This window comes from Lacerta agilis, chromosome 8 (genome assembly GCF_009819535.1).
Source record: "Lacerta agilis isolate rLacAgi1 chromosome 8, rLacAgi1.pri, whole genome shotgun sequence".
Taxonomy (NCBI): domain Eukaryota; kingdom Metazoa; phylum Chordata; class Lepidosauria; order Squamata; family Lacertidae; genus Lacerta; species Lacerta agilis.
In genome coordinates this window covers 78,539,712-78,556,979 of record NC_046319.1, presented here as the reverse complement: position 1 = coordinate 78,556,979, position 17,268 = coordinate 78,539,712, and the positions used below count along the sequence as shown (strand labels likewise).

The 17,268-nt window shown below is 49.9% G+C and overlaps 1 protein-coding gene across 2 annotated transcripts; it reads right to left on the bottom strand.

The window, feature by feature from the left end:
• Positions 1-198: 198 nt before the first annotated feature.
• On the bottom strand, positions 199-8,937 carry GGN (gametogenetin). 2 transcript variants are annotated; one of them, XM_033158484.1, is made up of 4 exons: positions 8,867-8,937; positions 4,787-7,080; positions 1,629-1,831; positions 199-381 (listed from the first exon to the last, which is right to left on the bottom strand). In XM_033158484.1, the coding sequence occupies exons 2-4, from the start codon at positions 7,064-7,066 to the stop codon at positions 249-251; spliced, it is 2,616 nt and encodes an 871-aa protein (XP_033014375.1). In that variant the 5' UTR covers positions 7,067-7,080; positions 8,867-8,937; the 3' UTR covers positions 199-248. The 2 variants fall into 2 exon arrangements, with proteins under 2 accessions (XP_033014375.1, XP_033014374.1); XM_033158483.1 differs by lacking the exon at positions 8,867-8,937 and adding an exon at positions 8,044-8,248.
• Between the last annotated feature and the right edge of the window lie 8,331 nt (positions 8,938-17,268).

Below are 17,268 nucleotides of genomic sequence, written 5' to 3'. Positions count from 1 at the left end.
GTTGGCCCAGAACTCCCTGCAGCTGGTAACAGTTCCAGGAGAACCAATAGAATCCATGGAGTTCCGTATTCTAAAGTGCCCGTTTCCAAACCCATCTGCAGAACTGGAAACCCATATGATTCCAATTTCAGTTCTCAAGGAGAAGTCCCGGCAGACTGCCGGGACCCCCGCCGCACGAAACGAAGCCACAGGCCAAGCTGGTGTGATGTACAGGGTTTATTTTTTTGCAGAAGCCTGGGGAAGGGGGTTCAGTCCTCATTGGCAATGTGCTGCTGTTCGTAAGAGTCCAGGCAGAACTTGGTCCCGGCAACAAGCGAGACAGCCAGCATGGCAGTGGAGACCCAGGGTGGTTCCGTCAGATGGTTGGTGGAAGGATTGAGCCTGTAAAACAGGGCGGGGGGGGGGGGAGAGAGTGCAGAAGTGTAGGTGAGCAGGGGTGGAGCTTTGCAGAGTTAGGCCTTTTACAATGGCTTCATTGAAATGCAACTGCAAAAGGGCAGCTGGTTAAATAATACCCAGGATGAGCCCCAATGGATTAGAGTCGGACATGACTAAACACCAAGAAATTTACATAGGAGAGTAAAAATCCTTAGTACTTGGGATGTTCGGTTCCCATCAGGTGCAGCCAGCACAGCTAGTCTGCCTTTGAGAAACAGTTCTGCAGCCCCTCCTGGCCTGGGTGTGGCATGCTAGTTAGGACCGCACCGGATAATCTGGGTCAGGAGGCAACTGGTCTTTTTAGCACACAGCTTATCGCTCTCGACTCTTGCCATTCCCTAAATGGCTGTTCCCTAAACGGCTTCAGCCCAGTATACCTCAAGGGAGTGTCTCCACCCCCATCATTCAGCCTGGTCCAGCGCTAAGGGCCTTCTGACAGTTCCCCCGCTGTGAGAAGCCAAGTTACAGGGAACCAGGCAGAGGGCCTTCTCAGTAGTGGTACCCACCATGTGGAACGCCCTCCTACCAGATGTCAAAGAGAAAAACAACTACCAGACTTTTAGAAGACATCTGAAGGCAGCCCTGTTTAGGGAAGCTTTTGGTGTTTAATATATTATTGCATTTTAATATTCTGCTGGAAACTGCCCAGAGTGGCTGGGGAAACCCAGCCAGATGAGCGGTGTATAACTAATAAATTATTATTTTATTTTTATTATTATGCTCCAAGCATAGCTACACCACACACTAAAAAGCTGGTTTGGGTCATTCTGACTTCCCAGGGAATCATGGGAACTGTAGTCTTTGGAGGGGCGGGGGAACACCTGTGAGGGAATCTTAACAGTTCTTAGCACCCTCCTCAAACTACAGTTCCCAATATACTTCAGGAGCAGCCATGACAGCTAAGAGCATTTGCAGCATGCATGTGCCTCTTTAAGAATTGGTGCCTGAGTTGGATTTCCACCCACTCTTCTCTCCCTGTCCCTTTCTCCTTGTTTTGTTTATTGTAAGCCTGTGGGGCAGGGACTGTCTTGTTTTAATTGGCTGTATGGAAGCCACTCTGGGAGCCTTTGGGGATAAAGACGTAGGGTGCTAATGCTAATAACAACAACAACAACCTCCCGCCCCGCCCCCAAAGTTCGTTTTGTGACCCAGCTGCTCAGGATTTGCACCCGAGGCTTCAGCCTGCTCACCAAGTTACGACGTTCTGGGGCAGTTTCCTCTGCTCCTGGTGCTTGCAGTAGCACTTCCTGGAACAAGATTCTGCCACCTGGAAAGCTGGCCAGTGGTGGTGTGGGGGGGATCCGTTCGCCTCTCCGCCAGGGTCTGAACCAGTCGGGGCGGAGGCTGCATCCTCATCAGTGCTGGGGGGTTTCTCCAGAGGAGGGGGCGTTTCCTGGACATACAGCGATTTTATTCGCTTAAAACGTTTCCACATCATATTTCCTATGCTCAAAACGGCTTAATGGAAAATCCAGTTTGGATTATTATTTATTATTATTTACATTTGTATGCCACTCTTCATCTGAAGATCACAGGGTGGTTTACAACATAAAAAATACAACATGAAAACAAAAATGCACAAAAAGCAAGCAAACAAATCAATGAACCTCCGCTCCAACAGGCACAGTTAAAAGGCCATAGGGTGTCAATCAGCTCAAGGCCTGGCTGAAAAAGGACGTTTCCGCCTGGCATCTAAAGGTATGTAGCGAAGGTGCCAGGGAGAGCATTCCACACAAGTGGGGAGCCACCACAGAAAAGGCCCTTTCTCATGTTGTCACTCTCCAGACCCCTCATGGAGAAGGGGCTCATGGTGATCTCAGGGTCCAGGTAGTTTCACATAGGGAGAGGTGGTCCTTGAGGTCTTGTGGCCCTGAACTGTTTAAGGCTTTAGAGGTCAAAAACAGCACTTTGAATTGGGAACGGAAACTGATCGGCAGCCAGTGCAGTCGGACCAGGATCGGAGCCTCGGCCTTATCTGGATTGAGCTTCAGTTTGTTGGCTCTCATCCAGGCCATTATCAAGGCAAAACAACAGTCCAGTACATCTATAGTGATACCTCTGGTTACGTACTTAATTCATTCCAGAGGTCCGTTCTTAACCTGAAACTGTTCTTAACCTGAAGCACCACTTTAGCTAATGGGGCCTCCAGCTGCCGCTGCGCCACCAGAGCACGATTTCTGTTCTTATCCTGAAGCAAAGCTCTTAACCTGAAGCATTATTTCTGGGTTAGCGGAGTATGTAACCTGAAGCGTATGTAACCCGAGGTACCACTGTACTGCCAAACCTGCGGATGTAAAGGAAAACTAAAGCTGTGTGCAGGGGCGTTCCTAGCCCCTTGGCTGCCCGGGGCGGGAAGCCAAGAGGCACCCCTGGGGGGCGGGGCATCGCGGCGCGTGCGTGCGTCATGACGCACGCACGCGCGGCGACGGCCCGGCATCCCCGGGGGCGGGGCATCGCTGCGTGTGCGTCATGACACACACACAAGAGGCGACGGCCCGCCCCCGGGGATGCCGGGCCGCCGCTTCGGGAGCCTCGTCCGTGCAGCGCTGCTGCTCCCGGGGTGACGGAGGGAGCGGCAGCGCATGGGAGTGGTGGAAGGGGCCGCCGCTTGTCACCCCACGCGCCGCCGCTCCCTCCGTCACCCCGGGAGCAGCAGCGCCGCACACACCCGCCTAGGGGCGGCACGAGGGGCGGCCCGCCCCCACCCTACGACGCCCCTGGCTGTGTGTTTGGACAACGGACTCCTAACCTCTAGATAACCCCACTCAGTGGTTTCATGTAGGTGTTAAAACAGCATAGGGGATAAAATGGGACCCCGGGGAACCCCACTTTGAAGGCACCATGGGGCCAAAGAGCACTCCCCAAGAAGTATCCTCTGGAAACGACCGTCCAAGCAGGACAAGATCCACCGCAAAGTGGTGCCACCCACCCCCAACTCAGACAGCCACTCCAGGAGACCATGGTCGATGGCATTGAAAGTGCAGGTCAGGAGCATTCCAGACCCCGAGATTTCACAGCCCAAATCTGAGACCTGGTGATGTCATGGGAAAGGCCCCTGGTGATGTCAGGCAGGCCAGCCCTGGAGATGGAGGTTAATTGGGAGAGTGGAGGAGGTCAGACCCCACCACAGAGTGTCTACGCTATAATTTGAAGCTGGGCTGAAGCTTGCAAGCTCCATGCACACAGCCTTCTTAATAATAATTCTTCTTTATTATTAAAGAAACTCTCACCCACGTGGAGATTCAAGCCCTCTGCCTGCCTCCTCCCCGGAGGTGGCCAGGAAAACCTGGAGACTTCAGGTCACACCCGGAGGGCTGGCAACCCTACCTGACATCATTATGAGGTCAGGTGATATCTTCAACAAGGCTCTTCTTAGTGCCCATCAGCTGATCGGTACCAAGAACCAGCTCCTTTGAACATGCACTGGCAGCAGCAATGAACACATTGCTTTCAAAGCAGCTCCTCAGCCCACCGATCAGCGGACTGGCGCTGTGAGGGACCCCCCCCCCGAAGCCTGTCAGGGACTTTGAAGCTGCTCCCTCCCAGTGCCCAACAACAGATCAGCACCTAGAGCCAGCCCCATTCTGCTAAGGGGTTACCGACCTCACCCATCCCTTTACCTGCCCCACACACAATGTCACATGATGTTCAGTGTGGGGCAGGTGAGTGTGGTTTGAGAAAGGACGCCCCACAGACCTAACAAGGAACCCTGCCGGGCCCAGTATACCTGAAGGAACGTCTCCACCCACACTGTTCAGCCCGGACACTGAGGTCCAGCTCCGAAGGCCTTCTGGTGGTTCCCTTGCTGCGAGAAGTGAGGTTACAGGGAGCCAAGCAGAGGGCCTTCTCGGTGGTGGCACCTGCCCTGTGGAACACCCTCCCGTCAGATGTCTAGGATATAAAGAACTACACAACTTTTAGAAGACATCGGAAGGCTTTTAGGGAAGCTTTTAATGTTTGATGTCTTGTTGTGTTTTTATTTTGCGGGGGGGGGGAGCCGCCTAGAGTGGCTGGGGCAACCCAGATATATCACACTCCTGGGCAGGTATCCACAACCTTTTCACACCCAGGACCCATTTCCAACCCAAACATGCCTCTGGAGACACATTTCTTAACCTTTTTACCTTATATATGCATGGCGGTCGTGCTCCCATTGTGACCCGCCTTGGACTAGACCCACCAGTTGAAGACCAATGCCTCAGGATAACCAAGGCCTTGCTTGTTCCACAACCAGGTTGGAAAGGATGTAAACAACCATAACAGATCATTAACAACAAGAAGAAATGAAGAGCGTGGGTAGCAGCCGTCAATGAATCAAACAAAGAGCAGCCAAATCCACAAGACTCACCAAAGGCTCGCCAAAATAAAACGGCCTGGCGACGTTTTCGAAAGGAGGGAAGAGGGGGACACCCTCTAACCTCATGGAGCTCATCCCGTAGCCTCGGGGCCACTGCTTCTGCCCCTTCCCCTTGGGTGCTTTCACTTTCGGCTGCCCTGAAGTTTTGAGTTTCTCTTTGGACTTTGCAGCGGAGGGGCCTTGCTTCCGGATCTTGGGCCTTGCCTGGGCGGCAGCCGGCACCTTCTGGTCAGGGATCAGTCTCACGGGGGCGCACCGGGCAGAGGCGGCTGGACTGGGCGTCTCCAGCACCTCCCCGGGAGAACACGGCCTCGGGCCTAGCAGGGACACCGGGGGCTGGTCTTCCTTTTGGGGGAACGGAGGAACGGCCAGCGGAGAATGGCCGCCCCGGACAGCATTACACGCCGGTGGCTTCGCTGAGCCCGTTTCCTTGGCGACCCCTTCCAGGCCCTGCGGCCTTCTCCGCGACCTCTGGGAAGCCTCGTCATCCTCCCCGGCTGCTTCGTGCTCCGCCAAGAGAGCCACAACGGGCTGGGGGGAGCCCATCACTTCGGCCCCTTTCTCGCCAGGGCTGGGTGGGTCAGCGCAGTCCTTGCCCCCGTCTTCAGCCCCCGCGGCGGCCTCATCCAGAGACACCTGGCCGTCGTCGTGCACAAACCAATCGCACTTGGGGTCGCTCCCCAGGAAGGCAACGACCTGGGACACGGCCGTCCCAAACTTGGGCAGCTTCCGGCCCTGCCCTTTGCGGCGCTGTGGGTACGGAGTGGGCGGCCGGGGCCTTTGCCACTCGGGCCGCTTGGTGTTGCCGGTGGACAGCTCCTCAAAGAAGGTGACCACTTGCTGGCTGGGGGCGTGGGGGGCAGTGGGCTCTTTCGGGGTGACCTTCTTGAAGTGCTCCAGGAATAGCTGGCTGAGCGAGGAGAAGTCCTCAGGGTTGCTCCTCTCCAGCCCTTTGAAGGACGGCAGTTTCTTGCCCGCCGCGGTGAGATGGTGCAGGGCTTTCGGCAGTGCCGGGGCAGCGCCGGCGGGCGCCTTCTTCTGAGGGCACTGCTTGAGGACGTCGGCGTAGGAGATGCCGGAGGAAATCACGCCCGCTTTCTGCTTGACCGCCTTGATGCTGGGCGGCCACTGCCCCGGCTGGATGGTCACTTTGTACAGGAAGTTGAGGCCTTTCTCCAGCAGTTCCTGCATGGTCTCCGAGTTGACCCCTTCCGCTCCCAGGGCCTCGCCCTTTGCCCCGGCCTTGGCGTCGCTCCCTGAGCCTTGGGGCTTCTCCCCGGGGCTGCCCGGTGTCTCTGAACAATCCGCAGGCAACTGGGAGGCCAGGGCCAGGCCCCGGGAGTCTCCGTCGCTCCCAGGGGCGCTGTCCCGCTGTCCGGGACTCTCTTTCTCCTTCTGACCAGACCCCCACGACAGAAGAGCCTTCTTCCCTCCAGGTGGAGCCACACAGCCAGACACAGCTGAACAGCTGGCACTTTTCTCATTCAGAGGCCAAGGCCCTGCCGTGGCCGCCGCCACATCCTCGGCCCCCCTCAGAGGTTCGGCGCCTTGTGACGGGCCCGCTGGCTGCTTCTTGGCCGAGGGCAGCGACTCCAGCACCCGCCCCTGGGTATCAAAATGCTCCTTGGCCCTAGCTTTGATGTGCTGGGTCCAGCAGAACTCCATTTCCGCCTCGGATGCTGGGCCCAGCTCCACCAGCTTCTCGGGCTGCAGCAAGAGGCCTCCCATGCCCCTGGCCTGGGGAACGTTCTCCGGCTTGCCCTTCCCCTTTGCCGGTGCTCGTTTGGCGCCCAAGTCCCTGGGGTCAGAGGGCAGCGCCGGGGGAGGCCTCAGAGGCGCTTTCAGCCCCTTGGGGTCCTCTGGCGGGGCGGGCGCAGAGCTCGGCCTGCTCTGGAGGTCAGCCCTGCTCAGGCAAGCCAGCCCCCGCTTCTCCGCCCCTGGGTCCTTGTCGCAGAGGCTGGCCTCCTTTATCCCGCCACTGGCTGTGTTCTGCGCCCACATGGAGGAGAGCTTTAGCTTGGATTTCTTGGAATGATTCTTCCCCATCTCCGCAGCAGCCCCCGCCGGCCTGTCCCCTCCCCCTGGCTCGGTGCTCAGCAGCTGACTGGTAGCTTTCTGCTCAGGGGCCTGGAGACCCGGGGGGCAGCTCCCCAATTCATGCTTAGCGCCGCTCGGACCCCGGTCTGGCTTGCTCCTGTCCGGGTTGGCTTTCTCCTCCACGTCTTTGGCAGTCTCTGATTCTTGTGTGGCTTCTGATTGGACATTGCCCATTATATACAGTCATCCTAGGAACAGAAGAAAGAAAAGTCCGGTGTGAGGAGGAGGAAGAGGAGGAGGCAGTGGCTAGGGGAGGTGGTGCGAGGAGCGTGATGGGCACAGAGACACATGGGCAGGTTCGCGGAGGGTGCCCCAATTCTCCCTGAGCGCAGAACATGCGGAAAGCCCAGCACCCTGCTCCCGCAGCCGACAATCCGCTGCCACGGACCAGTTTGCCATTGCCACCAACTGGTATTCAGAGGCCTAATACCCCTGACAGTTGGAGGTAGAACGCGGCCATGTGACTAGAAGCCAATGGTAGCATCCTCCTCTGTGCATTGGTCATTTCCTACTTTAAAGCAGCTATGATTACCCAAACTACCTGGGATGAGGTGAACCACTCTCTGGGGGCGGTGGGGGACTCACAGCGACATGTGGCACCCTTAACAAACTGCAGCCGCTAGGGCGATTTGAGGGGCGATTTAAAGTGGCTCAGCGCCGCTCTGGATGCATAGCGCAGGTTCCTGTGCTTTTAACGGGATCTTGCCATGCACTTTTCTCCCTGGAGAAGCTCCCCTTCCTAAGTGTCTGCGCTTCAGACAGATGCTTAAAAGCAGAGGATCGGGGCCAGTTAAAAGGGGCAGCCGTCAGCCTGCCATCTCAGAAGATGAGAATGGCCTCCAGGCAGTTGGCTGAGAACTGCATCTCTTCCTAGAAGGGGGAAGGAACTGAGCTCTCCCAGAGCTACAAGAAAGTTCCAGATTCAGGTCTCAGAAGCATCTCCAGGTGGGGCTGAGAGAGACCCCTTCCCCAAAATGCTGCTGCCTGCCAGTGTTGGCAGTAATAAGCTAGGCAGACCCAATGGCCTGACTTTGACATAAGGCAGCTTCCTAAGTTCCTCTGCAGGGGGAACAGAATAAGACTTAATACTTACAAAGGAGGAAGGGGTGGTTTTTTGGGGGGGGGTTGGGAGCACCTAGAAGCCAAGATACCTGAGTTTTCTGCCTAGAGTGGCAGAGTCTTGGGGGAACTGTTCATATTCAAGCCGCCTCCCGGTTAATTTGTAGTCTTCTCAGGTACCCGCACTGAGCCATCCCGAATAAATCCTCTTCTCAATGAGTTTGTTAAAATGGCCTACTTAAGCGCTGATCCTTCCTACACTAGATCCCATCCTTAGAAGTGGGGAGAAACAGCAGCACAAGTCTTGACTGGACCCTTCCCAACTGGATCCCATTCGCTGAGTAAGAAGACGGCTAACCTTCAAGCTCTGGGTGCTACTCCCTGGGTTAAAAAAACAAAACCATGCACTCTTTTCCATCCGTCCTCCCTAGAACTTGCTTACCGAGTTGTTGTTGTTGTTTTTTTAAATGCCTGTCCCGTTTGGATCACTTCTTAATGGATTTAAAAATTATAAATGCCTCTCCTCCTTGGATTTACGCTCAGTGGATCTGAGATGTTTGTTTGTTTGAAAGCCTCCCCTCTTAGAATCTCTTTCCGTACTGGAACTTGCTCTGTTTTCACTTTGAACCCTCCTCCGTGGGTTTTGCTCAGGCGAATGACCCCTCCAGAAACCCTTCTCACTGTATCCAACAAAAAGGGCACGTTTTGCTCCCCCCCCCCCCGCGGGATGGCTACTCAGTGAGTAAAAACAACAAACAGAAACACATATCGCCCTTCGCTCTGCCCTCAGCTGTGCTCCACGTGCTCGTCTCTCTCCACGCAAACCCTGTTTCCAAGTTTGCCCCACCCGCTCAGGGCTGGCCCCTCCCCCTGCCCCTCAGGCCCCTCCTCCAAATTGCGGCCCCTCCCACTCACCGCCTGGCTTTGTGGCTGCTCCCGGACGGAGCTGGGGAAATGGAACGAGTGGGCGGAGCCGCAACGGATATAACGGACGCTCCGCCCCTTTTTTCCCCCCTGAAAGTGGGAGGGGTTGACAAGAATGCTGCCACGAAGCCCCACCCACCGATCCTACGCGTAGTCGCGCGCGGGTGTTGCAAGCCCGGCTTTGCAAAATGGTACTTTACTCCGTAGCCACGATTGCAAATATAATCGACTCCTTCCTCTGATTAGCTGATTTCAAGAAAGCACCGCACTCCAGCGGCTGGGAACTACAGTTCCCAAAAAACCCCGATCAATACTGATGCTGGACTGGGGATCTGCATAGAATCAGAGAATATAGTAGAGTTGCTGCATGCATGCGATTGTTGCACTCTTGAGTCACAAGGTTAATCCCCAACACGCCCCCCCCCCCAAAAAAAGCATGCTTAAACATCAGGGATTTAAACAAATCGTCGATTAAAATCACCTTAACAAATAACTTAAGGTAAGCTTTGGGTAAGTTGGCTACATTGCAATGCATTTTCCAGGTGACCAAAAGCCGGCTGAGACAGGGAACCCGTGGCACCCCAAATACTCCAGCTCCCATCAGCCCCAGCCCAGCATCAGTATTGATGGGGGGGGGGGGTTGGGAACTGTATTTCACAGCCGCTGGAGTGCAGTGCTTTCTTGAAATCAGCTAACCAGAGGAAGGAGTCGATTATATTTTCAATCGTGGCTAAGGAGTAAAGTACCATTTTTGTTCTGGAAAATAATTCCAAAGCCCCTTGAGTCACCAAAATAAGAGCAGGCGGGATTTTGAGTCCTCCAGAGTCCTCTCTCTTCACTGAGCGAGACGTTAAGCCAAAGAAAAAGCTGGCTTGGCACTGAAGCCATAACGTCTGCATAGAATCAGAGAATATTGTACAGTTGGTCATCTAGTCCAACCCCCTGCAATGCGGGAATCTCGTCTAAAGTTGGTGGCCGTATCACTACCTCCTGCAGCCAAGATGGTCAAGGGGCTGGAGCTACTCCCCTATGAGGAAAATCTCCAGGGTTTGGGACTCTTCAAATCATCGGCGAGGAAGAGGTTGCATGAAGTGCATACAATTCTGCAGGAGCTTAGGCTAGCCAGACCAAAGGAACATTCTTCTTTGTCTAGACCAGGCCATGTTCTGATGAGATGCTCATTTTAACAATTCCCACAACAGTGCAATGTGGCTGGGGAAAGCCACGAGCCATTTTTTAAAAAATGAGATACGTATTCTGACCAACCACATGCTGCTTTATTTCTCCTACCACACTGCAGGGCTGGTTTTCATTCATTAGCCGTGCTCGAATTAACCCTATGTATGATTGCACCTAGCAGTACGAAAGCACGAAGTGCAAATAGATAAATAGGTACCACTCTGGCGGGAAGGTAAAACGGCGTTTCCGTGCGCTGCTCTGGTTCGCCACAAGCGGCTTAGTCATGCTGGCCACATGACCCGGAAGCTGTACGCAGGCTCCCTCGGCCAGTAAAGCAAGATGAGCACCGCAACCCCAGAGTAGGACACAACCGGACCTAATGGTCAGGGGTCCCTTTACCTTTCATGACTGCACTGTGAATCATCATTTTAGGATCAATTGCCTGCATTGATACAATCACGGAGCGGAAATCAAAAGTGGAAATGTGAAAGGGGTGTGTGTGTCCTGTGGTGCAGCTTGGGAGCCAGAGAGGTGGATCTCGGGTCTGGACCACTGGTCTGACTCTGTGTAAGGCAACTTACCTGTGTCCCACCTGCCTTTGGATTTTGCAGGTAACACTCGCTGCTTCTTGGGAGTAAAGCAATGACAAACCTAGACAGCATCTTAAAAAGCAGAGACATCACCTTGCTGACAAAGATCTGTATAGTTAAAGCTATGGTTTTCCCACAAGGAGAAGGGGACGACAGAGGATGAGATGGTTGGACAGTGTTCTCGAAGCTACTAACATGAGTTTGGCCAAACTGCAAGAGGCAGTGAAGGATAGGCGTGCCTGGCGTGCTCTGGTCCATGGGGTCACGAAGAGTCAGACACGACTGAACGACTGAACAACAACAACAACAACAATGGTTTTCCCAGTAGTAATGTATGGAAGTGAGAGCTGGACCATAAAGAAGGCTGATCGCTGAAAAACTGATGCTTTTGAATTATGGTGCTGGAGGAGACTCTTGAGAGTCCCATGGACTGCAAGAAGATCAAACCTATCCATTCTGAAGGAAATCAGCCCTGAGTGCTCACTGGAAGGACAGATCCTGAAGCTGAGGCTCCAATACTTTGGCCACCTCATGAGAAGAGAAGACCCCCTGGAAAAGACCCTGATGTTGTGAAAGATGGAGGGCACAAGGAGAAGGGGATGACAGAGGACAAGATGGTTGGACAGGGTTCTTGAAGCTACCAACATGAGTCTGACCAAACTGCGGGAGGCAGTGGAAGACAGGAGTGCCTGGCGTGCTCTGGTCCAGGGGGTCACGAAGAGTCGGACACGACTAAACGACTAAACAACAACAACGTTCACTGGACCTGAACACACCTGCTCCCAGCTCTGCAGCCCATCCCCTCTCAATGCTGCCTGCCTTATTTTGTGCCTTTGAACCAAATGCCCCAGTCACTTGAAGGGAGAGGCAGAACGGGTCGGGGACAGCAAGGAAATGAAGGAGGAGGAGCAGGGAATTTCAGGATCTGACAGCAGCAGGGACTCGTTTTTTTTTTAGAAGTGGCCCCTGGCAGATGTCCAGTGATAGCAGCCGTTATGCTGTCCCTGAGCTTTGTGGCAAAGATCAGGGCCTCTGACCACTATTTGGAGAGCTGAGTAGAAGGCCCCCCCCATCAATACTGAAGCAGGGTCGCCCACCACCCACAGTTAGAAAGGCACACTGTGTCCTCAGAAGTCACTGCCTGCGGATTAGTTGGTGTGTCTTAAAACACCTGTTTGTACCAAAAAAAAACCAGGTAGGCACTGGTAATGCTATAAGTTGCAAATATCCGATGGAGCCAAATGTTTGAAGATTTGGCGCAGCAGGGGCGCCAACTAATAAAAGATTGAGGGGGGAGGGAGGTACGCCCTGCCCCGCATAATCTATCGCAAGACACACCGTTTGAATGGCAATGCCCATCAATTTTAGGGCCCTGCTGGCTCAAATATGGGGTGAGGAGTGTCTTGGCCCCTAAGAAGAAGAAGAGGAGTTTGGATTTGATATCCCACTTTATCACTACCCGGAGGAGTCTCAAAGCGGCTAACATTCTCCTTTCCCTTCCTTCCCCCACAACAAACCCTCTGTGAGGTGAGTGGGGCTGAGAGACTTCAAAGAAGTGTGACTACATCCGGTACAGGTAAACCTAAAAATGATTTCCAAGGACTCTTTTAGGTGGAGAATGGATGATGCATTGATGAGAGATACCAAGCTAGTAGAAAGAGCGGCGAAAAAGATGAAAGAATATTTTCAAATCAATTGGAACTCAGATGTGGAGAAAAGGACTGCCTGGGATGCAAGTAAGGCGGTAATGAGAGGATTCCTCATTAGTGAAAAGGCAAAAAAGAAGAAACAACAAAGTGCAGAGATGGAGAGATTGTTGAAATTAATCAAAGAAAAGGAAAAAGAACTAAGAGGACATCCTAGATGTGTTAAAATTCAAAAAGAAATCAAATATCTGCAATCCCAATATGCCAATATTATGAATCAAGATATCGAATGGAAAGTGAAAATGATGAAACAAAGAACATTTGAATCTGCAAATAAATGCGGAAAACTACTAGCTTGGCAATTAAAGAAAGACAAAAGGCAAATGTCATCAGCAAATTGGTAGTAAATGGAAAAAATGTAGAGAAACCGGAGGAAATCAGATGGTGTTTTCAGAGATTCTATAAACAACTGTACAAGGAGGAGAAGACAGATGACGCAGAGATAGACCGATTCCTGGAGAAGAATGGATTGCAAAAGGTCCCAGAGGAAAAACTAACAACTCTCAACCACCCAATAACGACACAAGAAATAGAAGATGCAATAAACAACATGCAACTGGGGAAGGCTCCAGGACCGGACGGATTAACAGCAAAATATTACAAGACATTGAAAGATTGGCTATCACAGCCGTTAAGAGAAACTTGCAATAGAATACTAGAAGGAGATAGGGCACCAGAGACGTGGAAAGAAGCCTTTATCACACTGATCTTAAAACCAGATACTGATAAGACTTTAATGAAAAACTATCGTCCCAATATCCCTTTGAATGTGGATTATAAAATCTTTGCAAATGTTTTGGCTACAAGGTTGAAAGAGTGTTGAAAGATTATATACATAGAGACCAAGCAGGTTCTTGCCAGGAAGGCAAATAAGTAATAATACGAGGATTATTGTGGACATTCTAGAAAAACTGGAGAGAGACATAAACACAGATGCAGCACTATTGTTTGTTGATGCAGAGAAAGCTTTTGATAAAGTATCTTGGACATTCATGAAAAGAATTTGGAAAAGATGGGAGTTGGAGAAAAATTTTTAAATGGCATAAAGGCCATTTATACAGAACAAAGAGCTAAAGTTATTGTAAACAGTGTGATATCGGAGGAGATTGAAGTAGAGAAAGGAACAAGACAAGGGTGCCCTATCTCCCCTTTACTTTTTATCACGGTCCTGGAAGTCCTTCTGAATATGATTCGGAAAGATAAACAGACAAAAGGAATTAAAGTGGGAGAGAAGGAATACAAATTACGTGCCTTCGCGGATGATTTGATGCTATCCCTGCAAGAACCAGAAGGCAGTGTCCCCAGAGCCTTGGAATTAATTGAACAATTCGGACTTGTAGCTGGCTTCAAATTAAATAAGCAGAAAACCAAAGTTTTAGGTAAAAATATGAGTGCAGAACAGATCCAAAGAATTCAAGAAGCCACCGGCCTCAATTTTGTTAAATCCGTAAAATATCTAGGTATCAATCTCACAAGTAAGAACTTGAACCTGTATAAGGACAATTATGAAAAACTGTGGATGGAGATAAAAAAGACATGGAGATTTGGACAAGACTCAAACTGTCGTTAATGGGAAGAATAGCAGTGGTTAAAATGAATGTCCTACCAAGGATGCTGTTTTTATTCCAAGCCATACCAATTTTGGATAAATTAGACTGTTTCAAAAAATGGCAAAAGGACCTATCGAAATTTATATGGCAGGGCAAAAAGCCTAGAATAAAATTTAAGATTTTAACAGACTCTAAAGACAGAGGAGGCTTTGCCCTGCCGGACTTAAGGCTTTACTTTGAAGCTGCGGCCTTTTGCTGGTTAAAGGATTGGTTTAAACTAGACAACGTGGATGTGTTGGACTTGGAGGGACACGATAATATGTTTGGATGGCATGCATACCTTTGGTATGACAAGGCTAAAATCCACAGAACTTTTAAGTCTCATATTGTGAGAAAATCCCTATATCAGTATGGACTAGATACAAAGACTTGTTTGAGAGAAAGACCCCTAGATGGATCTCCCCAGTGGAGGCCAAGGCATATAAGAGACCGAATATGTCTGCAAACTGGTTAAGATATATGGACATACTGCAGCAGGAAGGGGACTCTTTAAAGCTAAAAGCTATGATCAAGTAAAAAGTCAGGTCCCCGACTGGCTGCACTATTATCAGGTTTATGAAACATTTAAAATGGATAAAAAAAATCGGTTTTCAAGTAGAAAAATCAAAACTGGAAACAGAACTGATAGAATCGAACTTTAAAAACCTTTCCAAAATGTATAATCTTTTGCTAGAGTGGCATACAAAAGATGAATTGGTTAAATCTTCAATGATAGATTGGGCAAAAGATGTCGGACATAATATCATGATGGATGACTGGGAGAGATTGTGGCAAAAAGGTATTAAATTTACTGCTTGTCATGGTTTAAGAGAAAATATAATGAAAATGGTTTATAGATGGTACTTGACACCAGTTAAGATCGCTAAGATGAATACCAAATGTCAGATGTATGTTGGAAATGTAAACATGCGAAAGGTACCTTTTTCATATGTGGTGGTTGTGCCCAGTGGTAAGTGCCTTCTGGGACAAGATTATAATGAGCTTAAGAAGGTAATGAAAGTTACCTTTGTAAGAAACCAGAGGCATTTCTCCTGAGCATAACCAATGAAGAGATACCCAGTCAGGACAGAGTGTTTTTTATGTATGCCACAACAGCAGCTAGAATTTTATTGGCAAGAACATGGAAAGGTGAAGAGATACCAACGGTGGAGGAATGGCAGATGAAGATGATGGGAATATATGGAACTCGCTGAACTGCCGTCAGAATCCGAGACCAGAGGGAGGGAAGGCGTCGCAGGAGTGGAAAAAATTCAAAGACTATTTGGTTAAATCAGTTAAACTGAATATTGAGCAGAATTAAACAGAATGTCGGCTTTGGTAGATATGTATTAGATATGAATGGTAAGAGGAATTGTTGTTATGTGAAAGATGTATGTGTCAAAATATGCTAAGATAGGTCGTTAAGATAAGATACATAGTTATTGAGATATTTGACCAAAAGAAAGCTAAGTATATTAAAATTTGGGTAAAAGTGAATTGAACAATATATAAAGCTACCTTGAAGAAGTATATGTTTTTGAAGACAGTGGAGGGAACGGGGGAAGTCCCCAAACAGAGAAGTTAGAAACAAGAAATATATAAAGAAAGATAATGGTTAAGGTCTGTATATGTTATTTTTATGTTTTTATTGTTGTTATTGTTCTGAATGTTGATTATGTTTATTGTTGATTATGTTTACTGTTTATTGTGTTTTTATTGATGTTTATGCTAGGTGTTGTTCTTGTATTTGTTCTCCTTTTTTTATTGGAAAATAATAAAATCTTATAAAAAAAAAAACAAAGAAGTGTGACTACTAGCCCAAGGTCACCCAGCAGCTGCATGTGGAAGAGCAGAGACACGAACCCGGTTCACCAGATTACGAGTCTACCGCTGTTAACCACTACACCACACTGGCTCTCTAGGAGTTGGCTCCTATGCAGGGAAGATAATTGAGAGGACTTCTCCATACAGCACAGAGTTAAACTATGGAACTCCCTCCCACAGGAGGCAATGATGGCCAGTTTCATGGAGGAGAGGGCTATTTATGGCTACTGGCCAAGGTGACTGAATCCCAGTTGCTGGAAACCGCAGGAGGAGAGAGAGCTCTTGGGCTCGAAACCTACTTGCAGGTTTCCTGCAGGCATCTGGTTGGCCACTGTGAGAACGGCCTCATCCAACAGGGCTTGTCTTTTCTCTTTCTATCTCTATCTATCTATCATCTATCTATCTATCTATCATCTATCTATCTATCATCTATCTGTCTATCTATCTATCTATCTATCTATCTATCTATCTATCTATCTATCTATACCAGCATTTTCCAACTCCCACACTGTGCTGGCTGAGGCTGGTGGAAGTTGTAGCCTCAAACATCTGGAGGGCACCAGGTTGGTGAATGCCACACACACACACACACACACACACACACACACCCCACTCATTCATGCAGCTCTAGAAACCTACACACAACATTGCATGTCTAAAGCTGTAGCAAGGCTTCTGTCCTGTGTCACCCCAGAAGCAGATGCGCTGTGTTTGCTTTCAGCGTTCTAGACCAGGGGTAGGCAACCTAAGGCCCAGGGGCTGGATGTGGCCCAATCGCCTTCTCAATCCGGTCCGCGGACGGTCCGGGAATCTGCGTGTTTTTACATGAGTAGAATGTGTGCTTTTATTTAAAATGCATCTGGGTTATTTGTGGGGCCTGCCTGGTGTTTTACATGAGTAGAATGTGTGCTTTTATTTAAAATGCATCTCTAGGTTATTTGTGGGGCCTGCCTAGTGTTTTTACATGAGTAGAAGGTGTGCTTTTAATGCATCTCTGGGTTATTTGTGGGGCCTGCCTGGTGTTTTTACATGAGTAGAATGTGTCCTTTTATTTAAAATGCAGCTCTGGGTTATTGTGGGCCTGCTGGTGTTTTTACATGAGTAGAATGTGTGCTTTTATTTAAAATGCAGCTCTGGGTTATTTGGGGGCATAGGAATTCGTTCATATATTTTTTTCAAAATATAGTCCGCCGTCCGCCCCCACAAGTCTGAGGGACAGTGGACTGGCCCCCTGCTGAAAAAGTTTGCTGACCCCTGTTCTAGATTAATATATCAGAAACCAACAACAACCAAGTTTTCTTTTTGCACATAGGTGTGCTTTGACATCCAGCCACCCACAAACCTTTCTCTTACCTCGCCAAAGCACATCTCCCAGAGAGGGCAAAGCGAAGCCCTGCCTTGCCCCCAGGGACAGATGTTTGGGTGAATAACATTTCTTTCACATTTTCCCTTCTCTCTCTCTCTCTCTCTCTCTCTCCTGCCTTTTGATCTCTTCTCAGATTATT

What these genes read in the sequence shown, in the direction of transcription:
- GGN (XM_033158484.1), bottom strand. Translation starts at nt 7,066, where the DNA reads ATGGGCAATGTCCAATCAGAAGCCACACAAGAATCAGAGACTGCCAAA. An exon ending in TTTATTTTGGCGAGCCTTTG is followed by an intron (nt 1,832 to 4,786) that starts GTGAGTCTTGTG and finishes CTGTATGTCCAG; the next exon opens with GAAACGCCCCCTCCTCTGGA. An exon ending in CCCCAGAACGTCGTAACTTG is followed by an intron (nt 382 to 1,628) that starts GTGAGCAGGCTG and finishes CCTGTTTTACAG; the next exon opens with GCTCAATCCTTCCACCAACC.